The 15,628-nt window shown below is 51.8% G+C and overlaps 2 protein-coding genes across 4 annotated transcripts in view; both read left to right on the top strand.

Moving 5' to 3' along the window:
- The window catches only part of TPX2 (TPX2 microtubule nucleation factor), a 30,434-nt gene extending 29,511 nt beyond the window's left edge, over positions 1-923 (top strand). For both annotated transcript variants that reach the window (XM_088153581.1, XM_088153582.1), the window contains one exon: positions 322-923. In XM_088153581.1, coding sequence (XP_088009707.1) covers positions 322-432 — 111 coding nt within the window. In that variant the 3' untranslated portion in view covers positions 433-923. The remainder of the gene's footprint in view (positions 1-321) is intronic.
- A 2,289-nt stretch (positions 924-3,212) lies between these two features.
- MYLK2 (myosin light chain kinase 2) overlaps positions 3,213-15,628 on the top strand; it is a 35,637-nt gene continuing 23,221 nt past the window's right edge. The window contains exons 1-2 of one of the 2 annotated variants that reach the window (XM_088153362.1): positions 3,213-3,498; positions 14,410-14,732. In XM_088153362.1, the coding sequence (XP_088009488.1) occupies positions 14,455-14,732 (278 nt within the window). In that variant the 5' untranslated portion in view covers positions 3,213-3,498; positions 14,410-14,454. Of the gene's footprint in view, positions 3,499-3,729; positions 3,872-14,409; positions 14,733-15,628 lie in introns of those variants that run through there. The other variant, XM_088153364.1, reaches the window with a different exon arrangement.

Below are 15,628 nucleotides of genomic sequence, written 5' to 3' on the forward strand. Positions count from 1 at the left end.
TAGAGATGCCTTGGTGGGAGATGCTGGGCTGAATCGGAAGCTGCTTTTGAGGCAGAAGATGTGATACCACAGGGCAGCGTTGCTCAAACTTGGCAGCTTTAAGAGAGGTGGATTTCAATGCCCAGAATCCCCTAGCCGGCATCTATGGACTTCAACTCTGGCTGGGGAATTCTGGGAGTTGAAGTCCACCCCTCTTAAAGTTACCAAGGTTGAGAAACCCCACCTTAGACGGTGTCTTCAGCAAGCACGTCTCTCTAGGGCAGGCAGGGCCTTCTGCTGGGGAATCACGGCCACCAGAGCTCTCCTCCTTTCTCACTGCAGGTGCACAAGGCCAACCCCATCCGCAAGTACCAGAACGTGGAGGTCAAGCCCAGCGACCAGCCTCTGACCGTTCCAAGATCTCCCAACTTCTCCGACAGGTTTCAGCGTTGATGTCAGATGATCCCGCGCCCGTCTGGTTGCGAAAGGGGCAGGGGGAAGCCTCCCCCTCCCCGGCCTGGGTCGTTTTTCACTTAGCTAGTCCAGACGCAAACTTTTCTGAACTTGTGGCTCAGGCCCGAGGCTCTTTGGGGCACATTTTTACTAGGCTCGCTCCTTTGGGATGAGCCTCTTTTTGTATTTAAGTACGCCAATAAACAATTGTATACACGAGCAAAATGAGACACTACTTCTGGAAACCTTTCTCTCGGCCCTTCGGGAGGCCCAGCTGTTATTTCCCTGTGTCCTGGGTATGAAACCTAACCCTAAAAACGTATCAGGTGCCCCCACCCGCCCTGCTTTGTAAATAGCCTCTTGGCTGTGAATGGCCAAGTAAAGAACTCCTGGTTTTTGTGAGTCCCGGTTTCCTGGCTGGACATCTGTGTCTTCGTTGCTGGCTAGGGGCCGTGTTTTAAATAAACCTGTGCAGTGTTGTGAAGTTGAAACGCTTTCCGACTGCGTGCTGTCTTTCTCTGGCTGGAGTGCGTAGACTGAGTCTGAGGGGCGGGGAGGGACCCTAGAAGCTGCTCTTTCCTTTTGGCAGCTGCAACAGAAGCACGCCCTTGCTGGGTGGGGCAAACTCTGGATCTGTTTCTGAGCCCACGGGTCTGGGTGCTCCTCCCCACCGGCCGCAGTCCGATTAATGTTGCCGTCTTGCATTCCACCCCTTTGAATCGAGCTCATCTCCTGGTGACCCCAGGGGCACGGCCCAGCGGTTTTCTTGGCAACGCGTGTGCCAAAGTGGGCTGATCTCAGGAAAGCTGAGCAGAGTTGGATCTGTGGATAATCACAGTCGTAGGATTGTGGAGGTGGAAAGGATCCCAAGGGTCATCTAGTCCAACCCGCTGCAGTGGGCAGGAAACCAGCTAAACCATCCTTGGGGGGGGCTGACCACCTCTTCTTAAAACCTCCAGAGATGCCTCATAGGCAGATCGTTCCACCATCAACGTTCTTAACCTCAGGAAGTTTTTCCTTATATTTAAATGAAAATCTAAGTAGCAGCAACTTATACCCATATGGGAGGTCATTAGTAAATCCCAGGGCTTCATACTAACTGGGAAGTTGGGAAGATATTTGAAGACCAACTGGAAGCTACAACTGGTCCGAAAGCTAGCAGTGCACACAGTGTTGGATGCCCCTAGGTTTGCCCACATTACACCTCTGTTGCGCAAGCTGCACTGGCCCCCGTTTACTTCCAGGTGCAATTCAAGGTGTTGGTTAATACCTTTAGAGCCCTACGTGGCACAAGACCAGGTAATCTGCAGGGCCCCCTCTCCCTGAGGGCATCTGCCTGTCCCCCCAGGCCCGTGGGGTCCGGATTCCTTCCCTACAGCGTTGCACCTAGTGGGACCTCGGAAGCATGGCGTTGCACAGCTGCCCCTCCCTTGCGGAACCCCCTCCCCCGGTGATCTGGCAGGTCCCCACCCTTCTAGCCTCCCAGGCCTGGCTCTTTGCCCAGGCGCTGGGGCAGAGGGATGGGAGCCTCTAGCTGGCTGCTGGAGCATCCTAGGAGGTGACTGAGGCACCGGTTTTCTTCTTGCTTTTCGTTCCATTTTTTAGGGTGTGCAGTTCTCTCATTTTTGCCAGCTGCCCAGAGTTGTGCTCTATTAAATAAATAAATATTCCGGGAAAAGACAGTGGCAAACCACTTCTGCACTGATGCTGAAGAAATCCACAGAATCAGCGGAAGTCCCATTAAACGTGAAGGAGGTTTTACTCTTCCGGTTCCACCCTCCTCTCCTGGAGCCGATCAGAGCAACGCTTGTGCTTCGGGGGTTCCTTGGCAGGTCCCAGGGTGAGCCCAGGCCCCCCTCCTGCCTCCTTTGAACTGTCTCAGTGCTCCATTCAGTCGCAAACCCCAGTTTATTCCAAGCCTCCTTCAGCCCTCGTATGCGGGAGGACTTTTGGATGCCGTGTGGTTTAGGACTCCCTGCCTCTTCATGGCAAGCTGTGTCTTCCAAACCCAAAAGTTTTTGCTTACTTTATGCCAGTTAGAACTAAACCTGCCCTTGTGATCAACCTTGCCTTGCAAGAACCTCCAGGATGCATATGTTGAGTTTTGACTCTCGTTAAGGGGGCATCCAGCTGGCTCTGACTGAAAACCTCTGCCCGCTGCAGGCTGGGCAAGGGTAACCCTGGGCCAGTGATTTAGGTTCAGGCATCAGACTCGGGCTGCTCAGGAACAGCCACAAACAGATGGCCAGACCTGATGCTCAGTAGAGGTGACCGTGAGGATGTGAGAAGAGAGTCTGGACAAGCCAAAAGCCGGAAACCCTCAGCCCAGCAGCACCCTTCATCTTGGCTCCTTGGCATTCAGAGATAGCCTGGGTCTGGAGACAGACGGTTAGCTAGAACTTGGGGCCTTCTCAGCTTAAGTTCCCACAAACTCATCTCGTCCACAGCCCAGCGTGTCTACAAATAACTTTTAAATAGGCAGTTCCCTTTTCTATTTGTACAATTGGCGTCCCCACTTTGATACAGCTCAGGGCACGGTCCCTCCTCCATTTTTCCCTCTACTACCATTGCCTTCCTAGGAGCCACTGGCCGGGGCCCTTGAACCTGGTTCTCCCTAGTCCTAGACCCAGCCTCCAAGCCCTCCCCTTAGGAAAAACGTTGGAAAGCCAGCGCCCTGGTTCTCCACGCTGCTGCTTTTCGCGCCCCTTGGCTTCGCCCTGGATCCGCATGACAAGGCTGCCTGATGCCAAAGCCAGAGTTTGTATGCATTCCAGGGTATAGAAAGGAAAAACACTGGGCCGGAATGTGTGCAGCGAAAGACCCGAGATGCTCTAGAGTCATAATGTGCTGGCGTGGAGAAAGTTTCTTTTTTTAGTGTGCCGAGAGGGCACTAAAGCATTGTTGATCGGCAGGAGGGTGGCCAACGCGTTCTTGCACCTCCTTGAATCGTCCAGACGGTCCCCACCGCTCTCCTTGGCCGGGGAAGCCCCCCGCGCCGATGGGAACCGCATCCTGCCCGTCCGGGCAAGGCGCTGGAGTCACAGCGCAGCAGCGGCTGGGCTTCAGGTAAGGGTCACGTCTCCCGTGGCGCGTGTCCCACCCAGCCGCCTCACAGCGCGGCCGGATTTAGCAGAGGGATCAGGTTTCCCTGAGAAGGGGATGAGGTCTGGCTGCCCAGCCAGCTTTCTCAGCCCCATGGAAAGAGCAGAAAGGTTAAAGGGTGCCCTGCTGCGGGCTGTGACGGCAGCGTAGCCAGGGGAACGGGCATGCTTGACGCCGGGCCAGCTCTCCCAGGACAGGGCGCTCTACGGCTGGCTTCGTTTCCCTGCTTCCCAAAGAGTGAGCTTTTCGGGGTTGGGCCCCGGATGATCTTTTCAACAGGCAGAGGGGGAATGCCATCTCCAGCCCTTTGCTTAAGGGACAGAGGTCTTCGCTTAAGGTACAGAGTGCTTTGTCCTGGAGGCTCGACTGGGTCTGGTACACACACACACACACAGAGGGAGGGAGAGGCCTTCACCACCCCCCTTGCAGAGCAAAAGCATCGTTTCACTTTGCTCCTTCTGTCTCGTGGCTGCCAAGTTGCTGCACTGTTGCTCAACCTTGGCGGCTTTCAGAGGTGCGGACTTCAATTCCCAGAATTCCCCAGCCAGCTTTGCTGGCTGGGGAATTCTGGGAGTTTAAGTCCACACCTCTGAAAGCTGCCAAGGTTGAGCAACACTGAGTTGCTGCTTTTTTGTGTACGGGTACTAAAAACAAAACGTTAAGTTTGGCATTGCAACCGGGCTCCGTTGCTTTGGCCCTTGGAAAGCCCCTGCTAATTAGACAATAGCCCTTCACCGTTGTTTCCAGCTGTCGTCGGGATCTGTCCGATTAAGGCTAATGAGGCGCAGAGCATCGGGCCAGGGTGTTAACTCGCTGCTATGTGGCTGACCACAACCCCTGAACCTTTGCTGTTTTCTCAGCTGGCTGGAAAAATATGTCAGAAGGTTCTCGCCAGGGACTGGGGCACCCTTTGGAATAACCCGCCATCGCAGGACGGCAAAAGCGGGCTCAGTGCGTACCAGGAACTTCAGATTTTCCATTTCTCTTTTTTCACTCATTTCCACGCCTTGCTCTGTAAGGGAAAATCCTACAACCATGTTGATTTTATCAAGCTTCTATTTACCAAAAGGCTGCATTTCGATAAACCCGAGACTCGCATCGCTGGCAATTTTATAGAGTTCCGTAAAAGAAACAGGTGAAGTCTCTAAACTTTGGTGAGTGTGGAGTGAAGGTCAATGCACCGCATAGGCTGTATTGAGACATCGCCAGCTGTGGCTTTCTCAGTAAACCACAATTAAGCGAACGGACTTTGCATGAGGTGTGGACCCAGTCAACGGGGATTTCTTTAATAAACCATAATAAAACCATGGTTCTGCATAATGTGTAACTCCAGTTTACGGTTCAGTTAAAGGAGTCTCTGTGTCTCAGGGCCCGATGAATTGTATTGCGTGCTGTTCCAAGATGAGCTAATTATTATTTTTTTTCCTGTTTTGGAAAATCAATGCATGTAGCCCTCCGCGAGGCTTCTGAATGGTTGCAGTGTGTTAGTGAGCTGTGCTGACTGATGCATGCACACGTGACGTGTGTGTGTCTGCAAATGTTTAACAGTTTTATTTGGTTCAATAAACAGATACAACTAGGAAAGGCCCCTCTCCTTGTTAAGGAAACAGATGGGCTGCGTTTTGCACCACAAGGTGAAGCTCGTTCAAGCCAGTGGCTGTGTTTGGACAATATTCTAAATTTGGCTCAGGTTAACCTTGCCTGGCATGTTTTTCTGGCTGAGTGCGTTGTGCCAACCCAGATGGTTTGGAGAGTTCACTGTTGACTTCATTGTGGCACTTCAAGCATTGGCTTAATCTTGCAAGCGCATGAGGTGAGCACAGCCCCTGGGTGGCATCTGGGGGAAGGTGGCTGGCCAGGTTCACCAATGCCACCGTTGCCACAAGGGGCTCCCCTCCTTCGGGCACGCCCAGGGCTGCTCCGGGCCTTCTGGAAGGCACCCCCAGAGCACAGGGGCTCCATCCTGCTTGTCCTGTGCCCAGCCAGGTTTTGCTGCCCTGCCAGGGCATCTCTCCTCCGGCTGCTCATCTGGGGTGCTCCTAGTCCAGATCCTGGGCATGAACCCAACACCCCACACAAGAGCAAGAAAAGCAGGCGGGTAACTTGCTTCTCAGGCTGGAGCTGGCAGCCGCCTGGGATGAGCTCTGGCTGGGCCGGGCTTTGCCTGCCACACCGGTGTGCTGGGGTGGTCGGCAAAGGACGTGTGGTCCCCTCTGAGATGCCGCCCCTGGGCAGGAGGGGTCTCCAGGCAGCGTTCTGCCCCTCCGCAGCAGCCCCGAGGTGCCGGGCTAGCGACCGAGCGCCGGAAAGGTCATGATGCCCCCCTCCACCCCCTTTCCATGAGGATGATGACAGGCAGCCATTCTTTCCCAGCCTGGCCCCGCTCAAGGGACCCTCCGCTCTGCCCCGCCAGGCTTATTTTGGGCCTCGGCTTCTGAGCCAAGAGATCCGCTGCAGAAGTCGTCGTGCCTGGCATTTTGCAAACAAGGGGTTTCTTCCTGGGCGGGCAGCCGTGCGAACTGCAGCTCCCCTGCAGGGCAAGGTCTGCTAAGGACAGCCGGGCTCTCCTGGGGGCTTGGGGGCCCCTGCCAGGAGGGTGTTGGGAAAGAGCCAAGCCAGTGGGGAAGAGCCCGTGGGGTGCAAAAGTTCACGCCGGGCTGCTAATCTGCATGGGACGGACGCTGCTATATCCCGCCGGGAAGGTCGCAAAAGGACAGGATGGGGCAAGAAACCTCGGATTGTGCAGCGTTTCTCAACCTTGGCAACTAAGATAGGTGGACTTCAACTCCCAGAATTCCCCCATTAGATGGGTTTCATTTAACGCTTAGGCGCTGGACTGGCATCGGGGAGATCCGGGTTCTAATCCTAAGTGACTTTGGGCCAGCCCCAGAGTCAGGATGATCCAGGGGTGAAGGCGCTGGCCTGGGAGTGGGGAGACCCACGTTCTGGTCTCCCTGGGGGTCAGTTACTCTCTTGGAGCCCAACTTACCGCACAGGGTTGTTGTAGGGATAAAATGAGGGCAGCGAGCACTACGTGTGATGCCTCAAGTTCCTGAGCAAAAAGGGGGGAAATATCAAATCAATAGTCTCTAGGACACAAACCGGACAGATAAGATAAATGCTAGCCTATTGATTTGTTTTTTTGCCAGTTTCATTGATCAGCTATTCCAGTGAGCTCAGAGGGTGCTGGTTGTAGGGAAAAATCTGAGGAGAGAGTGATATATAGAGGGACTCCTCGTTTAGCGACCACAATTGGGACCAGCAGCTCGGTCATTAGGTAAAGCAGTCACTAAGTGAACCCATGACTGTGCTTGCAACCTTCCTTCAGCTTTCCTTTGCTTTATAGACCTGCAAAGGTCATCAATGCAAGGATTGGTCACTAAGTTACTTTTCATCACCGTCATAACTGCGAACAGTCACTAAAGGAGGCAGTCACTACAGGAGGACAACCTGTAAGCTTATATATGGATAGGCAGGAAGGCTAACTTCCTTGGAGATTGTGGCTGGGGTGGGGCAGTGGGAAGATGCTGGACTAGGAGTGGGGAAATCAGCCACGAAAACTCCCTGCATTTTCTCTTGACCCGACCTACTTTGCAGGGATGTTGTGGGAAAAAATGGGAGAAGCAAGCACTAGGTATCCTACCTGGTGGACTCGAATGAATGGCAGGATATACATCAAATAAATAGTAATGCCGCCTTTGGGGCAGTTCCACATCCACTCAGTTCTGAATGTGGGACCCAGTTGATGGAGAAACTCTGCTTGGGTTTGTTCCCCCGAAGTGGGCGGCTGCTGGGTGGGAGCAGGGCTGGGTTACTTGCACCCCAGGGGCCTTTTAGCAGCTCAGCTTGCTCCGGAGAATTGGCTCCCGAGGAAAACCTGGAAACCCTGGAGCTTTCTATAGCTCCCAGTTCTGTTTTTGGGGTGCCCCGGCACTGCCCCTCCCCAGAAATTCTGTAGTAAATTCTTGGAAATGAGCAAATTTCTCACCCTTTTCTTCTAGAAAGCCGTGAAGAAGCAATATGCGTTTAAACTTCTGGGGGGAGTTAACACTTCAAAAATAGCAAGAAAACAAATTGGCTGCTATCACCCCCCCAAACAAAACAGCAAAATGATCAAAATAAAACAAACAGCCACATAATGTTGCGAAGCCACAAAACGCATCTCCAGGCATTTGCACGACGCTCTCCATTCTCCCCCCTGCCTCCTTGTTGTTTTTGCCACCGGAAAAAATCCCACTCCAGAAAATATGTGAGCCCCTTTGAAAATGCTCGTCTAGCCCAACCTTCAAGGAACCCCCTCCATCCAGTTGCCACCCAGATGGGGAGGCCCACAGAGAGGCTGTTCGTAAGGCTGCAGGTCTTTGAGCTGGTCCTCCTGGTCTGGAAAGCGTTGGAGTTCTTTCCATCTTGGCTTCGAGCTGCTCATGAGCATCTGGGATTGTTGGAAGGACTCCTTGGAAACCCCACGGTCTAGAGGTCAAGGAGATGGACGTGTGGCATGCCAGCTAAACTAGGCAGAGGAAGAGGGACTGCCAAGAGGGCCTTCCTTGGTAGGTTGGCCGTCTGGTGTCCCTCCCCAACAGAACACCCAGGGTGGGCTTGGTGGTTGGATCCGCTGATGGGAACTCAGCCCTGCAAGGCTTACACAGCTTGGCTCTGAGTTCCTCCTTGGAGATCTTTCACCAGGTGCCCTGCGATCTGAGGTTACCCGCAAGCAAAGCCCCGCAACTGACCTTCCCCAACATCAGGTACAGATAAACCCTGCTTAGATGTCCAAGATCAGCCAAACTCAGCCGGATCCTGTCACCCCAGCTGGGCTTCGATTTGGTTACCTCTTATTTTTCAGGCTGATCTGCAAATGTTTTACCTTGAGGAGCTTCAGCCAGGAAGAGCCGTTAGCCCTGAAAACTGGATTGACACTGGAACGGCTCTTTGTTCTCTTTGCCAAATATTCAGCTAAATTCTGCCCTCCAATTAGCTTTAGGGCTGTCCTCTGGACTATGAAGGGAGAGAAATTCCTAGGATGGGTCGAAAATTACCTGCATGTTTTCAAGTAGGAGCCACCTGACAATCATCTCTTGGAGACAGAGCCCTAAGCTCCTGGCATCAAGCAGAAGCTCAGATTAGATGGCTTTGTTGAGCCTGGATTTGCCCAAAATTTCAGCCCTAAATACTGCAAGAAGGTGTCTTCTAGCAGGCCCAGTGGGACGTTAACTAAATTAGGCAATAACTGGTTTGGGTGTTCCTCCTACCCTGATCTTTGCAGCATCTTTCCCCCACTGTTGTTGATTCTCAGGCTGCTCCCCAACTTCAATCGTACATTTTATAATAATTGTAGAAATGGTATATTTTGTTCCATTTAGCACAGAATGACATAAGACAGTGTTCCTCAACCTTGGCAACTTTAAGATACATGGACTTCAACTCCCAGAATTCCCCATGGCTGGCTGGGGAATTCTGGGACTTGAAGTCCACTCATCTTAAAGTTGCTAAGGTTGAGGAACATTGACATAAGATGAGACATAAATTACGGGGGGTAAATGGCTTGCATGACTGCAATCAAACCAGCTAGATAAGATTCCTGGGTCTAAGGCCTTTGGACAATTTAGCACTGGACTGCCTCCATGTTCACTTTCACAAGGACTGTCAGCTCCAGAAGAGATCTAACTAGTTGTCTTTAGCAGCCATGGTGCGTTTGAACCGAGGACTTTGTGTGTACAAAGCACATGTTCCGCAATCAAGGATGATCTTAAGGACTTGTGGTGTCCAACCCCTTACAGAAGGCTGTCCTACCCAATTCTGGTTGGATAATCAAGTTCTACAAGAGGGAGCAGCAGGATCCTGAAGGACCATCATGAGAAAGAACCTGGACACAAGACCCAACAGGCCTGCATATCTCCTTGTTGCCTTTTTCTGGCATCAAGAAAATTCTTGCAATGCTTTCTAAATGTGGGACCATAAATCAGAACACACACCTTTTATGGAGAACCGTATGACGTTTTGTCCCCTTTGGGAGCAAGAAACACATGGCATGCATGAATGTTATGTATACTTATCATACTGTTCCTTTGAGGGATAAGCAAGCTGCAAAATGCAGAAAAGGAGCAAGAAATAATAAGCCAAGGAATTACATGTGCTTTTGAACTTTAGTGTTGGAGAAGACTCCTGAGAATACTGTGGATACCCAAAAAGAACAAACCCATGGATATTGAACAAATCAACCCAGAATTCATCCTTGAGACTCAAATGACCAGGCTCAAATTATCCTACTTTGGACACATTATGCGAAGACCTAGCTCCCTAGAGAAGGCTCTGATGCTGGGAAAGGGGGAGGGAAAGAGAAGAGGAGGACGACCAGCAGCAAGTGGATGGACTCAGTTATGGTGGTGAGAAGGGCATCGTTGGAAGATCTGAAGGACCAGGTTGGGAACAGATTGTCATGGAGAAAATCTATCTGTGGTAGCTAGGAGTCAAAAACAACTTGATAGCACATCATCACTCAATTTATCTTATGCCAACATTGTTCACCCTACCACTCCAGACCTTTCTCTTCTTGTAACCATCCTTGCTTCCATCACATCCATAAACCAACGTTGCCTTTTCTTCTTTAACACAAGTGATCCTTCTTTAAATATTTGTACAAAAAAAGATCAGCTGAGTCCTTCTCCCTCATTCCTCCCTTTGCAGGTGGAATAGGCAGGCAGCTGTTTTCCAGCCCAACAGAACCTCGGAAGGAAATGATGGAAACGGGGTCAGGGCTGGGTCCATCAGCGGGATAACTCTTCAAAAACAGAAGAGGACTGCATTTGGTCTTCAAGGGGAGCCCCACGTACAGAACATTGCAACAGTCAAGCTGTGAGGTGACAAGGGCATGAGTGACTGTCTGGAGGGCTGTCTGATCCAGGAAAGGGCACAATTTGCACCCCAGATGAAGCTTTGAAAGGCGTACCTGGCCACGGCAGCCCCCTGCTCTTTAAGAAGAAGCTGTGAGTCTAAGAAGATCCTGTTTGCGCACTGTTTTATTTTATGTATTATTGGATTCATCTGCTACCTTTCTGGCTCTTTTACAAAGTGGCTTCCATCAGTAAGAATACTAAAATGAAACCCAAACCAAACGCAGTACTATTAAAGTTCTGCTGCTCTGAGCAGGCTCCTAGCAGGAGAAGTGACCTAGCTGGCCTATCCTAAGCCATTTAGAGCCACCTAGGCCAGCAGCAACACCCTGAATTGTGTCTAGTAGGCAATTGCTAATCAGCGCAGATCTTTCAGTACAGGCATTGTGTGATCCTGGACCATAGCCCTCTGCCCTCTTTTCTGGAAACTTTTCAAGGGTGAGAGAGAGAGAGAGTGCATTGCAGTAATCAAGAGATGCATTGTAACCAAGATATGGACATCTTGCAGAGTCTGGTCACCTTCTGTAGGGGTGCAGTTAGCACACTATTCATAACTGTGCAGGGAGTTGAAGTCCACACATCTTCAAGCTGCCAAGGTTGAGAAACACTGGCTTGGATCCAGCCCTTCCCCATCCAACCTCCCTTTCCTTTTCCTTCCTGGTCTTTGGACAGTCCCTTGGGAGCAGCCCTGACCTTTGTTTGCACAACGTGCCGGATCCAAAGATTTTGCTTCAGGAGCCTGGCCTAACCCAGAGCTGTTGACCACCCCAGGTGGGCCTGGGGTCTTGGCCGGGCCCTGACATAACCCACCGCCCGCTTGCACGTCTTGAGCGTTGAACTGGTGGCGGCGGCTGCGACAGGAGGAAGAGCCCCCTTTGGCGGGAGCCGAGGGTTGAGCAAGGGTGGCGCGTCATCTGCTTTCTGTTTGCTTGAATTCTCCTCTCCTCCAGCAAGGCAGCAGGATGGCGTGTCCTTTGAACCGGGGCCAGCAAGAACAGGTGGCCACAGAGACAGCGAGCAGTGGGCTCATAATTCTGCCCAGCTCCCAGGGTAAAAGATACTGCCCTCTCCCTTCCCTTAATCCAGCTCTGTTACACGGGGGATAGAAGGGGACACTGCCGACGACCCTCGCCGACAGCGACGGTGGCGACTGCTGCTCGGCGGCCTTCCCGAGGGGTAGCGAGAGGGTGAGCCCCCCGGCCACAGAGAGGGCCCAGGACATTCCAGCCTCCGCCTTCGCTCTCGGCCTCTCGGTGAGTTCGTCTGGGGAACCTCTGCCAGGGCTTCTCACAAGGGTTACCTGCCCAGGTCATCTCCCATTTAGGTGGCCCAACAAGCTGGTTTGGGGCTCCCTGGAGGGAGCGTTTTCTTGCCCAAGCCTGGCTGATTTGGACAGGCACTGATCAGGGCACTGCTGCCCACGTGCGCTGCTGGGGCCTCTGCCCCAAGGGCTCCAGAGGCGCCTCTGGAATTAGTAGAAGGAAGCCGGCAGAAGGAGGTTGACCCTCCTGGAATTCCCGGGCTGTTGAGTCAACGTCCTTCCACCGGCAGCTGGGCAAGGTGAGGGAAAGCCAGGGCTGGCTCTTTGCTGAGGGTATCCTGGGATGGGCCTTTCCCTCCACCTTCACCGTGGGTCTCGCGCGCTTTTCTTGCTGGACTCCGGCTGGGAGAACGCAAGGCCCAGGCCGGTGCCTCTGGTTGCCCTTCCAGCCAGCTTCTGGTCCTACCACAACCTAGTTGCCAACATCTGAAACCTGGAGTGTGCCCACTCTCTTTTAACTTGGATGCTCTGGCATGCACTAAACCGTACTTCTCTGGATTTTCTTGATGGGTTGACTACGTGCCATCAAGCTGGTGTCAACTCCTAGCGACCACATAGACAGACTTTCTCCGGGAGTGGATTTTCTAGAGAGTATTACAAAGTTTTGGAAAGGTGGACGTGGTCTGAGCCTTGGTTCCGAGATCTCAGGGACTAGATTGTCTTACTTTCCTGAAGCAAGATGGGGCTCTTTGTGCCATAGAATGATTCCAAAATAGCAAGTATGTGCCCCTGGAAAGGGAATAGTTGCAGACCAAGCAATCGCTAAAGGAAGACAGTGAAATTCAGCAGCAACCTGAGGCAAAATCCAACTTTATGCAACTGAGTGTTCCTAAGATGCCTTTGGGGTACGGCTGGCTGCGCTGATGGTGGTATAATGCAATACCTTAAAAGGGCAACAGGTTGGAAATGCTGCCCTAATTGGCATAATTTATCAATTAATAATGGGAAGTTACTTTTAATCAGCAGGGTGGCAAATTAAAGGGGCAGATTTGTTTTCCTTCTAAAATAACTCTGCACCTGGTTTATTGATAGAAGAAGGAATGGCAAAACTATATTAAGACAATCTCGCCGAACAATGCTAGTTGTTTGTTACATGATGTCCCCTCATACTCGATGTCATTTCATACTCTTCCAGAATTAACCCTGTTCTAGAAACAGAGCGGCTTTGGAGGTGCTTGTAAGCGGCAGTTGAATTTCAGCAGACGTTGGCCACACGCACGACATTTTGAAGGCGCCCTTGATGGGAGGACTTGTTTCGTGGTCACCTGGAGCACCTTTCCAAACAGATTCGTCCTCCTCTTGGGGGCAGCAGCCTTAGAGGCTGGCGAGTCCTGCCATCAAGGTTTCCTCACCTTGGCACTAGCTGTGGTGTGGCCTCTTTGCTTCTCCAGGCCGAAGAGAGAGGGCCTTGGTGCTTTGGATCAGGGTCAGCAGTAGTGTTGAGAAGTTTACAAAGTTTAGCTGTTTGAAAGTGGGGTGGCTTCTGCCGTTCGGGACCACGCTGCACAACTCTTCCAGCCTCCGCTGCATTTTTGGAACGGAGACAAGTCAGATGCATCAGTTGACCGTTCGTCTATAATCAACATGTCATCATGTTATGGTCTTCATCAACATGATCGCAGTCTATGATCAACATGTTCTGGGAGCAAAGGGGTAGCTGGAGTTACATCATGTGGACAGCAGAGCTGGGATCTTACTCCCACTGCCAGAGGTGTCCATGGGAAAGGGGGCAGTCAAATGTTAAGGGGGCGGCTGCAGCTGGGCCATATGGTTTCTACTGCAAATGTCTGAGAGCCGATCATGTTTCCCAGCTCAAAACAGCAGGGAACCGTTTGGCTGATCTTCTGAAGTCCGCTACTGGGGTTTGGTGGTGCAGAAGTGGAGGCTGGAGCCAAAAGTTGTCCATCCAACCAGACAGCCTTCTACCTTCCACACTCTTGGGTCCTCCTGCTGCCCCGAACCCACACCCCTTGTCCCCAGTGATCGCACCCTTGCAATGAAGTCCAATCCATCTGGGAGATTCGGGCTGGGGAAGGGTGGATTAGGAAAGGAAGGGTGCGGTGTAATTAATTTGCCCCAAATAAAGGAAGGCACATCAAAGTAGATCAAAGTCTGTCCTCCATCATTCCAGAATGCAGGACAGGGAATCAACGATTTAAGTTATATGAAGGTAGATTCAGACTAAAAGTTGGGAAAATCTTTCTGAGAGTAAGAACTGGATGACGGTGGAACCAAATAGGGGGCTTTCCTTTGGGGAGGGGGATCTAATTGGAATAAGACAGGAAGCCTTGGGAAAGGGACCTCGGGAAAGGGAGGTGCAGCCTATCCTTGAGCCGGGTGGGGTGGGAATATTACAGCCCTCCCACCAAAACCCCATTTTTTTCAAGGGTTAATTGGTTATAGCTGCATTCACACAACATACTAAGGCACAGAAAGACTAGAGTACTCAAAATAACACTGAGTTTTCCATGTCATGTGAATGCAATCACTGGGAATTATTGGATTTATAGTCTGGTGCCCCTGGAGGGCTCCAGGTTGGGGAAGGTTGGTACAAAGGCTAGTAACTTGCATCTTGCAACAACCATCATCTATGTTACCTTGGCTGTTTGTAGCATGGAGAAACATACTGACTGACCTTCGTCTGTTTTCCGTCTTTTGCAGAAGCTGATCTGAAGTCCCAGGAAAGGAGAGGGGGCAGTTTGGGAGATGTCTACTGGGCCCCCACTGGTGGAGGAGACTCAGCAGAGGATGGAGAAGGATGGAGAAACCTGCAGTGTGCAGGATACTGGGGGAGGGGGGGGGGAAGTGCTTCCAGGAGACTCAGCCCAGCAGCAAGGCAAGCCAACATCACAGGGCCAAGCTGAGAAGGAAGGGAGCCCAGGTGAGTCCAAGGGAGCGAAGGACCACCGAGGCCACCAGAAGGGCGTTCAACAGAAGCCACTGCCTTTCCTACAGAGCTTCAGCTGTCCAGCAACGGTGAACAGGTAATGTTCTTCCCCAGTGCACCCACTGATTTGGGTTCCTTCTAGAAATGCGTCCGCCTGTACAGTGTGCATGGAAATTGGTGCATATTTGAAAATGGCCGGCGGCGGCGGGGTTGAAGTTGAGTTAGAAGATAGTCAGCCAGTTGGGTGAGGAGGTTTTTGCAAGGCCAGGGACTCCCCTTGAACGGGTTCGGCAGTCTGGGTGGATCCTGCGTGGAGATCGCTCCTTGCGGTCTTCTGCTCTGGGCTACATGTCCTTGGAGACGGTCGCACTGGGACCCTGAGCTGACGAGGAACCTGTTGAAGGGGCACATGAGGAGGAGGAGGAGGAGGAGGAGGAGGAGGAGGAGGAGGAGGAGGAGGAGGAGGAGGAGAGCTGTGCTGGGGCGGTCAGTGGGGGCGGGAGCTCAGTCTTTTACATGTAGACGATTTCAACCTCAATAGCCGGATCTCCGAGAGATACATGGAAAGATTCTGTTTGAAAACTTCGCTTCGGTCGACACCATACTTTCCCTTGATTGTTGCCCGTGATCTTATAAATGTCATCATGGAAATGGCTTCCTTGTAAGCATTTTGCTATGGTGATGGCAATGATGATGACAATGACGATGCTTTTGCCCCTTAGATGCTTATAGCATCTCCTTAGGGTTTTGTTTTTTTTTTTGGTGTGAGAAATGCATGCTAGAACGTGTTTAGACTACGGGTACAGTAACCTTTCTCTTTATTTTTAACCCCTGAAATGCATGGCTATAAGAATGTGATAATGGAGAATCAGAAACCAGGAAGAGCCCTGCTACGTAGCCTGTCCCGAGGTGGCCTTTCGGAGGCAGCCCACGGATGCTTCCTTTCAGCATAATAGATTTCAAAGCTGGATGTGGTATAAAATAATGCTCAAG

This window comes from Python bivittatus, unplaced genomic scaffold (assembly GCF_059951505.1).
Source record: "Python bivittatus isolate LINGU-HERP-01145 unplaced genomic scaffold, Pbiv_v1 ctg000700_np1212, whole genome shotgun sequence".
In the NCBI taxonomy this organism is placed as follows: Eukaryota; Metazoa; Chordata; class Lepidosauria; order Squamata; family Pythonidae; genus Python; species Python bivittatus.